The following is a 16,850-nucleotide window of genomic DNA, read 5'->3' on the forward strand; positions in this document are numbered from 1 at the left end:
GGCCAGAGGCGAGGCTATCCATTGGGACAGATTTTGAGGATCCTGTGTCCAATTCCATCAGGTAAGGGACTTCCTCTAACTTAACAGTCACCTTGATTTTATCTGGGGTGTCCAAGGGCAGATGCAGTACCTGTAGTGGTTGGAGTGAGGTGATGTGGAGCTCCATCTTGTTCATTGACTCCTGGTGCGTGGGTTGTTGCCTTCAGGTCCCTTTGGAGCAGCAGACTCAGGCAATGTGGCCGACCTTACCACAGTTCCGGAATTGGGCATCTCAGTACCAGCAGGTCCTTCGCTCGTGGAGCTCTCCGCAGCTAGCGCAGGGAGTTGAGATTGCAGCATGAGGTGGCGTTGCGGTCGGGCGTGAGGCACGGCGAGTAGGTCAGGGCAGTTGTAGGACCTCTTCCACTTTGTCAGCCGATTCCATGTGGTGGGCTGCCATGATGGCCCTCTTGGAAACTGGTGGGCTTGGTGACAGACGGAGCTATGCGGTGAACTGGTCTGCTGCCTCTGTGGCGAGGGCTTCTTCCATCGCGACCTGGAACGTGGGGTCCTTCTTAGCAAGGAGTCTCCGTTGGATTCTTTCATTCCTGAGGCTTCACACTAGCCGGTCTCAGAGGGCATCCTCCAGGTTGCTGAGATTGCAGTGGTAGGCCACCCTTCAGAGAGCTGAAACGAAAGCAGTAATTGACTCACCCACTGCCTGGTTCCTTCCGTAGAACACATGGTGGGCCACTATGATGGAGGGTTGAGGCATGAAGTGCTCTTGAAGCTGGTTCAAGATGGTCCGGACGGTGTGTCTTTGAGGTCGGCCAAAGCCAGCAGGGAACAGGCGATCTCGAATGTCGAGCAACCGCAGACATGGAAGAAGGTGGCCTGCTTCTTTGCCTCATCCGTGATGTCTGAAGACTCCAGGAAGAAAGCAAAGTGGGAGGCGTAGGATTCCCAGTCCTCGGTGGTGGCGTTGTACTCATCGAAGTGTCCTGGAGCGGCAGCCATGTCGTCCAGCAGCGGCGATGTGTTGTGTGGTGCTGGATGCAGAGTGCAGCGATACACAGTGTGGTGCCGATGGTCGGGGCTCCTCACTCACCAGGATCCCATCCTCGTCACCAGTAAAATGTACTGTTCAAAGCATGAGGACGCCCAAGAAATAGCTCTTTATTCAGTGATTCAGCATAGTGAGATAGGAACAGAACTGTCTGGCAGGACCAACAGCCCTGCTTATGCGCATGCAAATTTCCCCACCCAAAAACCCATTACCATCATCCCATTACACACAATAGGTTAATAGCTGGCCTAATGATCCCTGATGGGCCTCCTTCCTGAATTCCATTACCATAATCCCATCACACACAACTATAGGTTAATAGCTGGCCTAGCGATCCCTGATGGGCCTCCTTTCTGAATCTCAGTGGCTATTGTTTTAAGGTCTCAAGCTCAGCCAAGTCTCTGCTGGCCCTAAGGCCAAACTCCAGTTCCAATACACAACAGGTAGGGTTGCCACGTCCAGGTTGGGAAGCTCCCTGAGATTTGGGGATGGAGCCTGGGGAGGACAGGGACTTCAGTGGGGTACAATATCATAGAGTTCACCCTCCAAAGTGGACATTTTCTCCAGGAGAACTGATCTTGTAGTTTGGAGATGTTTCATTTAGGGGGGATCCCTAGGTCCCCCAAGTCACTGGAGGTTGGCATCCCTAATGGGTGGTAAAGTGATGAGAATTTTGAACTACAATCTTGGGAGGTCTGGTCTTAAATTCTTATTGTGACATGAAATTTACAGTGACGTTGGGTTAGACCTTCTCTCCCAGGCTAACTTATTTCTCAAGGCTGTTGTAAGGACAACAGGAGGAAAGGAGACCTGTATTTGCTGCCCTCAGCAGGATAAAAATGTGTTAAATAAATAGCCTTAAAAAAAAGCCACGGGGGGTGGGGAGGACAACATGGATTAAGGCCTTGGTGCTGAGGAAAGGGATAATTCAACTCTTTCCCTTCATGCTGTCTCCCCCAGTTGATCTTAACTTGGGTGGGGTAGGGGAACAATGGGTAAAAAAAAGGTACTTGCCTTGTTCCTTATAAAAGACTAGAGCAGAAATGGCAGCATGGGTGTGTGTGTGTAAGCGTTAACCACCTCTGTAGCTGTGATGCGTATCCACATCCCAAACGCTATGTTCAAAGGCTAACACACATCAGAGAATCCAACCACAGAGCCCCAGTAAAAAGTGTAGTTTGGCTCTGACAAGGAAAACATCATTTTGTTTCCTGCTTTCTCTCTGCTGAAAGGCAATGCAGTATGTTCACTCCTACTCCAGTGAGGAGGCTGGGTTAAGGATAGTTTTCCTGAAGCCCATCATCTGTTCCGCTGGGAACCTGAGACTGCAATCACAAGGGTTTCTCTCCAAACTGCACTGATGAGCTATACATCTCCCAAAGAATCTTACCTCCTAAGCTTGCATCTATATCCTGATAAACTTTACCAAAACTTCCTGTTCTAAAAAACCTCCCTGTTTCCACCCCTGTCGATTTGTCTGACCTACATTTTCAATAGGAGAGCTGCCTTGAGTTCTTTGAGAAAGGCAGGGTACAAATGCTTTAGGTACATGTAACATATAGATACTTTACTCCACACTGGTGGTTTTTAAAGAACTGGGGAAAACCCTGCACCTAATGTAAGGGGAGGGACTGTGGCTCAGTGGCCGAGTATTTGCTATGCACGCAGAAAGCCCTAGGTTCAATTCTAAATATATTGGGTTGAAAACGTTCAAATACAAGGTAGAGATTCTGGAAAGGTGCTACTACTCAGGACAGGTTTCTTGCCCCACCTTGACTGACAAATGGCCTAAGTATATATAAAGCAGCTTCATAAGTGTTCAAATTCTCACCCGCTTGTGAAACTTCTTAAAAACCTTTCTTTCCTGTTTTTCAATTCCTTTCACTCTCTCAGGTAATAAGAAAAACAGTCAAGTAGAGGACTGCCTTGAACTAAACTTTGCAGACACAGCAAGCTCCTCCTCCATCTTGAAATGCCTTATGTTTTTCTCAGCCCCCATCTTCTCATTCAAGATTGCTGAGCTAACAGATCCCATAGCCCAGCGGCTCTCTGCCCATTTTCTATCCAGCACTTCTTTTAGCTGTCTCTCAACATTGCAGAACAGTCTGGTGGTCTCTTAAGTGCTAACATTTTACTCTGCATCAAATTATCCCAGAAAATACAAGGCCTCATTCTCTAGCTAGACATTCTTTTTCTTACCTCAGGGCTTTCAACATGTACATCATACCTCCCCCCCCCCCCCCCAAGCAGCTGAATTCCTGCCATCACTATTCTCAGTTCCTGCCAAGTATCAGTTGGGCACTGTGCCTAGTCATAAAAACTCTGGTGGCAAGTAATCCAGTTAGCAATAAAGTCAATAATCTATTTGTACAGGTTTTCACAGAGCTTCTCCTGAAGGGATTCCCCAAGGTGACCACCAGTTCTAGAGAGATTCCCTTTTTCTGGCTTTTACTGTTACTCTTGCACATATGACCACAAAGGGTTCCAAGTCAGGTTGCCAGCTCTGGATTGAGAAATACCTATAGATTTTGGGGGTAGAGCCTGAGGAAGGCGGGACTTGGGGAGGGGAGAGATTTCAGTGGGGTATTAATGTCATAGAGTCCACCTTCCAAAGCAGCCATTTTCTTGAGATGAACTGATTTCTATCACCTGAAGATCAGTTGTAATAGTGGGGGATCTCCAGTCACTACCTGAAGGTTACAGCACTATCAAAAACGCAACTCTATATAACGAAAAGCACTGTACCAATATCAATTAGGAATCATGAATGATCTCATTAAATATAATCATATTGATCCAATGTATATGATATACAGTATATCAATACTTTAGAAAAGCCTCCTAGAAATGCATAAGTCTCATAGAAGTACAAAGAAGTCAATTTCCTTCAAACTAGAGTGCCAAAAAAGCTGAGGAAAAATCCTCTTCTGATGTCAAGATTACAGTTGAAAAAATTGTTCAATTTGGCTGTTCCTTCTCAAAGTAGTCCTTAAGTCAAGAACTCATACAAATTTAGTGCCCCGTCCAGGGAAGGCTTGAGAGGCTTAAAGCCCTGTCTGTCAAGCTGTCAACTTCTTCCTTGTTTCTCCTGGAATTTTATCAAAGTCAGGACCTAACAAGGAAAATCTGTTCATACAGCAATACTTCTCAACAATTAATTCAGGACAGATTGGCATACATTCATTATGGTCAAACGCCTGTTGCTGCACAGGGTTCCCTCCACCCATCCTCTCCTCGGTTTTTGGCAATCTTTCGCCAATTTAAAAAGCCGTAGGCATAGTAGGTATATCATTATAGTGTTTTCTTTTAAAAAGGTAATTTACTTCTGGGAGTGGCAGGTGCTGAAAGGAATGGCAAAGAAACAGTGTTAACATGTGAAAGTGTGGAAATGAGCACCTTCCTGACAATCTTCCTGGAAAGGTTGTACCATAGCAAGTTTTGGAAACTAGATAGAAAAGCTGGAGGAGATCCAGATGGTGAATGACCATATAGCCTCTAGCTCAGTGAAGTCTGTTCTCAGAGGATGTAGCCCTCTTGAGTCTTAGCTAAACAAAGAGCTCCCCACCACTCAGTACTCTACCCAAAGTGCTTTAACGAGAGTCACCAAGGTCTGAACCTGGGAACTCCTGCATGCAAAACTTGTGTTTTATCACAGCTGCTGCAAAGATGCTATAGAAGAGCAACATGTCCATAGTACTCTGTGTGTCTGACCGTGCCCAGAGGAATGTGTTTCTGATTCTCGTTCTGTCTCTTGTAGGCACCTCTTGAGCCTAGAAAGATGCTTATTAGATTCAACACTTGCCATATTCTCATTGTCTTGGCCTTGCTCCTGCTCTTCATGTTCTCATCTTGGAGAAGACCTGAGTGGCACCAGGGAGTCTGTGCTCCCAACAAGAACCATGTGCTGATTCTCTCTACCTGGCGCTCTGGATCCACTTTTGCAGGCCAGCTTTTCAACCAGAACCCAGACGTCTTCTACTTGATGGAGCCAACCAAGCATGTGTGGCATAGCATGCCCTGGGGCAGCCCAGAACTTCTCCAGGGGCCGCTGAGGGACTTGTTGCGCTCCGTATTTCTGTGCGACATGACGGCCCTCTTCTCCTACATGCAGCTTCCCAGCAAGGTATACCATCTCTTCATGTGGCCCATGAGCCGGGCCTTGTGCTCTCCTCCAGTCTGCAAAGCCTTCAACCGCTCTGACATCATAGATATAGAGGCCTGTAAAGCCCATTGTGGACAAACCCCTATAGAGATGATTTCAGAGGCCTGCACCACTTACAGCCATGTTGTGGTCAAGACTGTACGTTTTTTCCAATTGGAGGCACTTTATCCACTCCTGATAGATCCTTCCCTCAATCTCCGCATTATACACTTGGTCAGGGACCCACGGGCTGTGTACGCTTCCCGTCAGGTTGTCTCCCTTCTCCCTGATGATGTGCTCATCAGCAATGCCCTAAATGTCACTCCCAGCACCCCTGTAGTCATGCGCAAGGTCTGCCACAGCCAGGTCCAGATGTACCTCACAGCCTTGTACCAAATGCCTCTAGCTCTGCGTCAGCGGTATCTCCTAACACGGTATGAAGACTTAGTGAGGGACCCCTCTGGGCAGTTGGCTGAGTGGTACCGTTTCACTGGCTTGACCTCCTCCCGTAGGCTCAAGGCTTGGGTGTACAACATAACTCACTGGCCCACCAGCAACACTGACCGATCCGATTTCAATCCCTTGGGGATACAGAAAAATGCCAATGTGGTATCTCAGGCTTGGAGGAAGCACCTTGACTTTCAGAAGGTGAAAGAAGTGCAAAACATCTGCCAAGAGGCCATGCAAGTCTTTGGTTATAGACAAGTGGAGTCAGAGGAGGAGCAGAGAGATTTGACATTGAGTCTCGTCCTTCCCAGAAAGAGAGATTAAATCCCAGGCAAGGGAACTGTAGAAATCACATGAGGGAGAGTGAGGAGGGCAAACAAGACTTGTCTGCTAAAGCTGCCAACTCCAGACTGGGAAATTCCTGGAAATGTGGGGAGGGCAGGGTTTTTGGAGGGAACCTCTGCAGAGTATAATGCCATAGACTCCACCAATACAGCCATTTTCTCCAGAGAATCTACTTACTGTAGTCTGGAGATCAGTTTAAATTCCAGGAGATCTCCATGACATACCTGGAGGATGGCAGAACTTCTTGTCTGCCCCTGCTGCCCTCCTTACAGAGGTTTCGTGCTGCATGAAAGGGTGAATGTTGAGTGTCAGTGTTCTGGTTTTGTCTGGACAGTCTCTAGAAGGCCAACTCCTTCATGTCCCTTTCCTTTTTGAATAAAGAAATGCCTCTGCATTTCTAAGGAATACGCACATCTATGTATACTTCTTGTACTGTCTTCAGGATCAATCCACAAATACAGGATTACAGATTTACTTTTCAAAGCTGGTTTCTAGCTTTCACTTTGGAAACACATTAAACACCTGTTGGAACTTCAGTCTGCAGTTCTTGATCTCTCGCCCTCCAATTCAACAGTTTTAAATTGGGCACTTTTTTAAAAAAAAAAAGTCCACCTTGTGGTCCCCCCTTCTTCCCGCTATGACTCCACTATGCAGTTCCCCAAATCTGCTTTGGTATGAACTTTCCTTAAGGACTGTACTCAAAGTGAATTTGGAGAGCGTCCAGATGGGATGGTTTACATTCTCTCACTTCCCCATCTATAGCTGACACCAGTTCACCTCAGGCCCACCAGTCTTCTCCTCTTCCCCATTATCAGCTGGTCTTTGGCTTTGCTTTGTTTTTTTTTTAACTGGTAGTGCATATATATTGCTATAATTTCTTACCACTGTGGCATCAGGCCCAGTGCTGGAGTTTCCAGCGCCCCAGGCTAGATATTGCTCCTCCGCCCACCCACCCCATTGTAGCTAAATTCATGTGCGCCGATGACATCATGATGATGTCGTCATCATCATTGGTCAGACTGGTGATCTGACACCCCCCCCCCCCGACTGCAGAGGCTGCCTGAATCTCGGGAAGCCTTTGCAAAGCACTCCCCCCTGCCAGACTTTGCAAAGGATTCCCGAGCCTCGGGAAGCCTCTGCAAAGCACTTCCCCCCTACCTGACTTTGCGGAGGCCGCCTGAGCCTTGGGCAGCCTCCACAAAACGCTCCCCACCCATTGCAGGAAGGCTGATCAGGGCAGGGGAGCTGACGGTCGCCTCCCGTGCGCCTTACAAGATGCGCTGGATGCAAGCCCCTTCCCCAGATCGGGGTGGGGGAGCTGATGGTTGCCTCCCATGCCCCTTGCAAGGTGTGCTGGACGCAAACCCCTTGCCCCACTCAGCCTTCCTGCATTGCAGGGGTGGGGGATCGGGGTGGGGGAGCCGAAGGTCACGTCCCGTGCGCCTTGCAAGGCACGTGGGACACAAGTCCCAGCCCGGCTCATGGGAGGGAGAGTGCTCAATGGCGCCCCCAGGCGGGGCGGCGCCCTAAGTGGCTGCCTACCCTGCCTACTCCCACACGCTGGCCCTGTGTGGCATAATTCCTTCTATCAACTGAAAAAAACACAACAGTGGGGGCAAGCCTGCTAAAGGTGACAAGGGAAAAGCAGGGAGAAAATCCCTGTGTGGAGTTGGGTTGCCAGCTCTGTGCTGGGGAAAACCTGGAGATTTGGAGGGTGGAGCCTGAGGAGATCAGGGTTTGTAGAAGGGCAGGACTTCATATAATACCATTGAGTCCACCTTCCAAAGTGGCCATTTTCTCCAACTGAACTGATTTCCATTGCCTGGATCAGTTCTAATCCCATAAGAACCTCAGGCTTGTGTTGCACCTGTAAAATGAGCAGCTAAGTAGGCATTAGAGCCCTCATGCAAATGCGGCCACATGGGCAGGAATTTACCAGACAGAACCAGACAAACGGTAAGCCCAAGGCTAGACATGACATTCTCTTCTATCCCTACCAAACAGAGGTGTTATAAGGATAAAACACAGATGAAGAACACAAGGTAAACTACTGAGAGCTCTTAAAAGGATGGATGAAATGTAATAAATAAGTTCCATTGTCTTCTGTGTTATTTTTCTGTATTTTTAAAATACCTAATTTGTGTGGAATTTTTTTTTCCTGCTTAAAACATAATTCTAATACCAAACTATCTTCTATGGCTTCTAATGTTCCCCAGAGTTACTATCCCTTTAAAATAGTTTGCCTTCTTTCAGCATGATTCATTGCTTTCGTTTTTCTTGGGGCATGACAGTCCTCTCTGCCCTCAAGTTGCAGCTGACTGACAGCCCCCTTAAGATTTTCAAGGCAAGAGATGACAGGACCAGAGGTGGTTTGCCATTGCCTGCCTTTCTGTGTTCTTTGGCTGTCTCACATCAAAATATTTGGCTAGCCTGGGCTATCTGGGTCAGGACAAGTTCTTTATAGCAGTCATCAATAAATGGTAGATTATCTATCTATCTATCTATCTATCTATCTATCTATCTATCTATCTATCTATCTATCTATCTATCTATCTATCTATCTATCTATCTATCTATCTATCTATCTACCTACCTACCTACCTACCTACCTACCTACCTACCTATCACTGTACCCTGAGGTGCAGAGTGGTAAACTGCAGTCCAAGTTCAATCCCAGTTCATAATACATTCAGTTTTGTTTACTGCAAAGCTGTGCCTGGAATTATTCAGACTACCTGCTAAATTCTACTCAGTCATGTTAACAGGCTTAGTATAGGGGATCTTTTTTCTTTTTAAAATCAGGCATGTTCAAAGCATCTCCAGTGCTATTAATGACCATCTGAAGTGATGTCACCTCTAATGATTTTTTTTAGAGGTTTTAGTGGTCTGGGGAGCCAAAATGGGTTTTGGGAAAGACAGAAAGAAAGAACTGCATCACTACAAGATGGGCTGCTTTGCTTGTGTCAGGAAGAGGAAGAGTGTCTAGGTAATAAGATCATAAGAGAAGCCATGTTGGATCAGGCCAATGGTCCATCTAGTCCAACACTCTGTACACACAGTGGCCAAAAAACCCAGGTGTCGTCAGGAGGTCCATCAGTGGGGCCAGACACTAGAAGTCCTCACACTGTTGCCCCTCCCAAACACCAAGGATACAGAGCATCACTTGCCCCAGGCAGAGAGTTACAACAATACGCTGTGGCTAATAGCCACTGATGGACCTCTGCTCTGTATGTTGATCCAATCCCCTTGCGAAGCTGGTAATGCTTGTAGCCACCACCACCTCCTGTGGCAGTGAATTCCACATGTTAATCACCATTTGGGTAAAGAAGTACTTCCTTTTATCTGTTCTGTCCCGACTGCTCAGCAATTTCATTGAGTGCCCGCAAGTTCTTGTATTGTGAGAAAGGGAAAAAAGTACTTCTTTATCTATCTTCTCTATCCTGTGCATAATCTTGTAAACTTCTATCATGTCACCCCTCAGTCGATGTTTCTCCAAGCTAAAGAGCCCCAAGCATTTTAACTTTTCTTCATAGGAAAAGTGTTCCAAACCTTTAATCATTCTAGTTGCCCTTTTCTGGACTTTTTCCAATGCTATAATATCTTTGTGAGATGCGGTGACCAGAATTGTACACAGTACTCCAAATGAGGCCACACCATTGATTTATACCGGGGCATTATGATACTGGCTGATTTGTTTTCAATTCCCTTCCTAATAATTCTCAGCATAGCATTGGCCTTTTTTATTGCAGTCACACACTGCCTCGACATTTTCAGTGAGTTATCTACCTGACCTCTTGGTCAGTCTCCTTCAGTTCACATCCCATCAACTTGTATTTATAGTTAGAATTTTTGGCTCAAATGTGCATTACCTTGTACTTCGCCACATTGAACCTCATTTGCCATGTTGATGCCCACTTGCTCAGCCTCAACAGATCCCTTTGGAGTGCCTCACAATCCTCTCTGGTTCTCACCACCCTGAACAATTTAGTGTCTTCCACAAACTTAGCCACTTCACTGCTTACTCCCAACTCCAAATCATTAATGAACAAGTTAAAAAGCATCGGACCCAGTACTGAGCCCTGTGGCACCCCACTGCTTACCACCCTCCACTGAGAAAATTGCCCATTTATACTCACTCTTTTTCCTATTAATTAGCCAGTTTTTGATCCACAAGAGGACTTGTTCTTTTACCCCATGACTCTTGAGCTCACTTAGGAGCCTTTGATGAGGAACTTTATCAAAAGCTTTCTGGAAGTCAAGGTAAACAACATCTATTGGCTCTCCTTTGTCCACATGTTTGTTCACCCCCTCAAAGAACTCTAACAGGTTAGTGAGACAAGATCTTCCCTTACAGAACCCATACTGAGTCTTCCTCAATAATTTTTGTTCATCAATGTGCCTACTAATTCTCTCTTTGATAACAGTCTCCACTAATATTCCTGGTATTGAAGTCAGACTAACTGGCCTGTAATTTCAATCAAGATGAATATTCCACCAAAAATTCTTTTCTTATTCCAAATGACCCCAGTTAAACTTTCTAGGCCTTTTTTTCAGGAGTAGAATAGTCTGGTGTCTAAATTCATATAGCAAAATAAAAAGCCAAGAGTAAGGCTCAAGGTACTACAGGACTCCAAAGAAAGAGGTTTGGCACTGCCGGACTGGCAAACTTATTATAGGGCATCTGCCCTGGTTTGGCTGCAAGACTGGATTCTGTTATGAGATAAAAGATTATTACTATTAGAAGGTACAGATCTAAACCGGGGATGGCATGCGTTTCTTTGGTATGCAAAACCAGAAAGCTACAAAAGTTGCAAAAATCATGAAATAAAAAGCTCTTTACTTCAGGTCTGGAGTTGGTTAAAACTGCAAATATACAAACAAATTCCAAAGTGGGTCTCTCCCATAGAAGCATTTACACAACCGAATTTGGTGGACTTACAAAAAATATAGAGATATGACTCTCTTCTTTCTGATTTAGATGAATTAAAGACAGATGATGAACTAAGCCAACAAGAGATTATACTAGACTGGTGGACGAAGCTACAAATCAAATCTAGATTTGCAAAAGATAAAACGATTGGCTTTGCTAAAGATAAATCACCTTTTGACAAGATAGTGTTTGGACCAGAAACAAAGCTAATAACAAAATTTTATAATCTTCTTTTAAATTTAAAGATGCAAGATGAGATAGTTAAAGGCTGCATGGTCAAGTGGGCTCAAAACTTGGGTCATAATACAGACTTAGAAGTTTGGGAGAAAGTGTGGAAATGTAATATAAAAATGACCAGATCAATGAAAATTATATATATTGAAACTTTTTACCATATCTGGTAGTTATGTGACAGTACCAAAACTTTTTGGAAGATGGTCCATGAGCTACTACAAAAGATTCTGAAAATACAAATTAGACTCCAACCAGAGCTCTTTTTATTAAATATACTGCCAGAAGATTATTCCAGACAGACAAAATTGTTTTTAATATTGCAGCTAGAATAATATATACCAAATACTGGAAACATCAAGAAATTCCAAGAAAAGAGGAAATAATATCTAAGCTTTTATAATCTGCAGAAATAGCTGCACTATCAGCCAGACTGAGAGATGCCAATCTCTGTGAAACTAAGAAAATTTGGGAACCATTATATAACTGGTTATGTTGTGATATATAAACTTCCAAAATAAATCAATCAAGGTAATTTATGAATTTTTTTGCCATATATAATTATACTCTTGTCGGAGCTTCAAGAGATATCAAGGACTATTCTATTGTTGTATTGTATTATTAAATGAGAAGATCAGTTTGCAATTAATATTATAAGATCATGGATACTAATGATGATATGAACTGAGCATTGTATAAGTAGAAATATTGCGAAATTTTTTAAAATTCTTGTACCCTTCCCTTTTTTCCCATTCTCCTCCCTGTACTCTGTACCTGGAAATCCAATAAACCTATTAAACTGGGCCTGTAATTTTTCAGATCTCCTCTGGTACCCTTTTTAAAGATGAGGGTGACATTAGCTACCTTCCAGTCCTCAGGAACAGAGGCAGATTTCAATGAAAGATTACAAATTAATGAAAGATTACAATTTCACCTTTGAGTTCTTTCATAACTCTTGGATGTATGCCATCCGGGCCTGGCGACTTATCAGTTTTTAAATTGTCTATCAGTCACAGGACCTCCTCTCTTGTCACCTCAGTCTGACTCAAGTCTTTCTACACCCCTCCTGAAATCAGCAGTCCTGGAGTGAGCAAACACTTCTCATCTTCCACAGTGAAAACAGACACAAAAAATGCATTCAGTTTCTCAGCCATTTCCTTATCCTCTTTCAGTAATCCTTTTACGCATTGGTCATCCAAGGGCCCCACAGTAGGGTGGCCAGATCGTCCCGACCACCCGGGAAAGTCCCGCTCCTGCCTCCAAATTCCCGTCTCCCGGGCTGGCTATCCCGGGACCATTAGAAGTCCCAGTTTAGCCAGTGAGAGGAGCCGGAGGGCCGCGCGGGCGGGAAAGGGGGCGAGTGAGCGAGCGTCCCTGCGCATGCGCGCGGTGATTGGCGACGGGGCCAGGAGAGTGGGCATGCGCGGGGCAGGAGAGTGGGCGGCGTAGGGCCCCGGCGATGGTGGCGGAGGGGGAGGCGGCGGAGAGGCCGACGCGGGAGGCCCGCGGCAGGAGGCGGCGGAGGGACAATGGCGGCGGCAGCGGTGGCCGGAGCGGGAGGCGGGCCGGCGGTGCCTGCGGTAGCGGCAGCGGCGTGGCGGGAGGCCCCGGGTCGGTGGGCTCGGCCGCCTCCTCCTCAGCCGGCTCAAGCTGGGAGCCGAGGCGCCCCGCCCTCCCTGCAGGCCCGGTGGCCTGGCTGCGGCTGCCCCGCCCTCCCTCCCTCCCTCCTTCCTTCCTTCCTTCCTCCTTCCTCCTCCTTCCTCGGACCCCCTCCCCCCTCGGCGGGGCAGCCACAGCCAGGCCTCCCTCCTTCCTTCCTCCCTTCCCTCCCTCCTTTCTTCCTCCCTCCCTTCCTTCCCTCCCTCCCTCCTTCATTTCTTCCTTCCTCCCTCCCTCCTAGAGAGAAGTTTAACAGAAAAGCTTTCAGGAGATGTAGGATCTAAAGGGGAAGCCACATTTGTGTCAACATAGTGTATGCTTTCTCATCTTTTCTCATTGCGCACTAATGACACAAAGCTGCCACTGAAGCTTTCTTGTGATTCTTTTGTTGTTTTGTGAGAGAGTAAGGTTTATTGTTGTTCTTCAGTTAAGGAAAAGCTGTGAGAGTGGTACATTTGTCCTCTAAATTTGTAGATTTTATTAGAAGATGAATGTTTCTTACACTTTAAGTTGAGAAAAACTAGCTTTTTTCTTTTAACCTGTCTTGCTTTTATGAGAGGGCATGAATTCTGTCTTACATTTTTGAAGTTATAGTGTTTATGTAATCCATGTAGGTGTTCTCTCTCTCTCTTACCCCTCCCTCCAGCTTTTCCTAAGATATAAAAATATGTAACAGGACTAGAAAAATGCAAAGTATAATATTCTAAAAAAATGTTGATTAGCAGTGGGTTTTAGTTTCTCATGAGTCTGATACAGGTTAACCATTTAAGGCTGGAGATCCTAAAAGAGAAAAAATGTTGTTGTTTTTGCTGGATGGACAGTTTTTCTGTGTATTCTTTCATTTAATTCCATCCCCTCCCCTTTGTGATATGAATGGTTATTGTATATTCCTCATCTAGGAACTTAAAAAAAAAAATCCACTTTTGATCTTTATGGAAAAGGGGGAAGACACTCCTCTGCCCTCTGACTTGGGCTCCTTGAAGCATTTTAGGCAATTAACAGGGGAAAACCAAGATGTGAGAGATGAAACGAGCATGCATTTTTTCCCCAGTATTATTTTTAAAAGAAGTTGGAGATCATCTTTTTTCCTTCCACATCCTTCTTTTTTGGTAAGAGCTTTATTGTTTTAAAATATGAGGGATGGGACTATTGCAAAGTAGTTATTTACAACTAGTATCTTTAAAATGAGAGAGAGAGAGAATGTATCTCCAGACCAACTTTTGTGTGCTCTCCTGCGTGTCTATTGTCTCTTTGGGTGAGCAATTGGTTATCCCTCTTCTCTCCTCTTCCCTTCTGTGTTAGGAGGTTTACCGTCTGTGTTTAATAGGCAAGTGTCCACCCCCGTTTGCTCTGTTGGCTCTATCTGCGCCACCTTCATCACTTTCGGGGTGTGAATCCCCCAGTGGGGTGGGCTCCCGACTCCCTCCGCCGGCTGTTTCTGATAGCCCTGCTCCCCCTCTTTCATTTGATATGTGTCCCGTGCGGGTGCCACCCTCCCGCCGGGAGATGCCGCAAAATGAGCCCCCTTGAGGCTTATGGCGGCAGGGCTCGGGGGAAGCGAGCTAGACTGCTGTTCTTTTGAAGGGTTATAGAGTGTTTCGAGCCCGTCCCTGTGGCATTGGTCCCATCGTTGTGGGACCCAGGGGGCCGGCGCGGCAGCCCGCTGAAGCAGCCTGTCACTAATAACACAGGTCGAGATGCAGGACAGGAACCCGGAAGTGACCGACAGGCTGCTTTTTTTGTTGGCACAGAGGAAGAAGGTCGAGCGGAGTGACTGTGGGCGGACTGGGCTCGAGTCTTTCGTGGAGTAGTGGTGTAACTACAAAGCAGTGAGTCATTTGAGTTCCTTTGTTAGCAGCCTGAAGAATAAAAAGACTCAGCATAAGGCTGAAGTGAGTCGAGCAGAGTGGAGTGGGGCGGAGTCGAGAGTGAAGCGTGGAGAAACGAGGAGATGGTGAGATGGAGTGACGGAGAGACGGAGTGACTGAGTGACGGAGTCTGTGTTTGAGAGTCTAAAGTGTTATAATCTGGTAGCTGACATAAAAGGTGGGACTGTCGGACGGTGGTGCTGTTGGGGCAAGAGAGACGTCCGGCGGGGCGGTCGAAAGTTTGCGGAAGAAGAGGAAGCAGTAGTGACAATTTAAGTGTCCTACCGCCAAGGACTGGGGTTTGTGGACTTTTTTTTCCTGAGGGGGGGGCGTTGTCCAGCTGTGGCTTTAGTGTAAAGTATTTAAAGTACTTAAAACAAGGAAGGGAGTTTAAAGGAGGTATCTTTAGCAGTTCAATTGGATTAAGAAGAAGAGCTGAGAAGAGTTTAAACATAAGTTTAAGAGTTAAGATCTCTAGCCTGAAGTCTAAGTCCAAGGGTTATGGTCCTAGACCAGGTGGTGTCTGTCGGGGTTCTCCCATAGCATAACTGTATACGATAGGTGGATACAGGGTCTGGTCAAGATCTTCATAAACTCTTTTAAATTTAAAATTACCTGTGAAGGTTATAAAAATGTCTCAGCAAGTTAAGTCAAAACTGTCACCTGGCCAACCGAAATCAGTGGGAGCAGGAATATCACAGGATGCCCTCAAAGATATACAACAAACATTTTTGGATGCACTGAATCAGATGCAGTTGACTCTAACTTCTCAGATGGAGGGACTAGCGGACAAATTGGAAGGCTTGGATAATAAGTTCAAAGATACCAAAAAAGACATATCAGAGGTAGTCAAAATCACGAAGTCCATTGAAGATAAACTCAAACTAACAGAGAACCATGTAGGTGATATTGAGCAAAAACAGGAAGAAGTTATTGGAAAGGTAACCCAAATTGAGATGGGCCAAGCAGATTATATTCTCAGATTTCTGAACATACCAGAGGAGAAAAATGAGAATTTAACCAAGATAATGGTGGAAGCATTGATGGGTATATTGGACCTGAAAAAGGATGAAGTAGATAAGGAAATAGATTATGTTCATAGAGTCCATACTCAGTATGCTAAAAATAATGGTTTACCTAGAGAGGTACATTTGAAATTTGTCCGGAAAGGTATAAAAGAGAGAGTTTGGAGAGAGGTTAGGGAACAATCGTTTATGATTAAGGGGACTAAAATCAAAATTATGAAAGAAACTCCCTGGTCAAGAAGGTGCCCAATATGCTACTGGGGAAGAGCAAAGGGCAAGTCCAAGTACCACAGAGTGAAGCAGCTGGGCCAAAGCCGAAAGGATTCTCAGCTGTGGATGTGTCTGATGGTGAAAGGAAAGTTCGATGCTGCAAAGAACAATACTGCATTGGAACGTGGAATATAAGATCTATAAATCAAGGTAAGCTGGATGTAGTCAAACAAGAGATGGCAAGACTGAACATCGATATCTTGAGAATCAGTGAACTAAAGTGGACGGGAATGTGTGAATTTAATTCAGAGGATCATTACATCTATTATTGTGGGCAAGAGTCCTGTAGAAAAAATCTTGTGGCCTTTATAGTTAACAAGAGAGTGAGGAAGGCATTAATGGGATACAATCTCAAAAATGACAGAATGATCTCGGTCCATATCCAAGGCAAACCATTCAATATCACGGTAATCCAAGTCTATGCCCCAACCACTGATGCAGAAGAGGCTGAAGTGGACCAGTTCTATGAAGATCTATAATACCTTCTAGAATTAACACCAAAAAAAGAACAAATTTGAGCAGACTTTGGAGGATGGTGGCATGAATTTGTCCATGGGGTCGCAAAGAGTCAGACTCGACTGTGGAACCGAATAACAACAACAAATCCAAGGAAAGTCAAAGAAGTTGTAACTAGGCCTGCCCATTGGGAGAAGTTAACAGTATCACCCAGACCAGACCACAGGCAAGAATGAGCCTCAGCACAAATTGGAAGCCTCTATGTCGGGAGACAAATGCAGGGAGGAAAATAGTAAAATGCCCAGATGGTTAAGTGTGGCTAAGGAGAGTTTCATGATTTGGCAGGAACCACATTAAGCAAACCTCATCATATGGACAGGTTGTGACTTTGTATTACAATTGTTCTTGACAGCACTATGCAGTAAGATCCTTG

General features: G+C 45.4%; 1 protein-coding gene across 1 annotated transcript; it reads left to right on the forward strand.

The window, feature by feature from the left end:
- Nucleotides 1-4,820: 4,820 nt before the first annotated feature.
- On the forward strand, nucleotides 4,821-6,008 carry LOC132571458 (carbohydrate sulfotransferase 5-like). The gene has a single exon (XM_060238253.1). The coding sequence runs from the start codon at nucleotides 4,824-4,826 to the stop codon at nucleotides 5,955-5,957; it is 1,134 nt and encodes a 377-aa protein (XP_060094236.1). The 5' UTR covers nucleotides 4,821-4,823; the 3' UTR covers nucleotides 5,958-6,008.
- The last annotated feature ends 10,842 nt before the right edge of the window (nucleotides 6,009-16,850 follow it).

The sequence above is a fragment of the Heteronotia binoei genome, chromosome 5 (assembly GCF_032191835.1).
Source record: "Heteronotia binoei isolate CCM8104 ecotype False Entrance Well chromosome 5, APGP_CSIRO_Hbin_v1, whole genome shotgun sequence".
In the NCBI taxonomy this organism is placed as follows: Eukaryota; Metazoa; Chordata; class Lepidosauria; order Squamata; family Gekkonidae; genus Heteronotia; species Heteronotia binoei.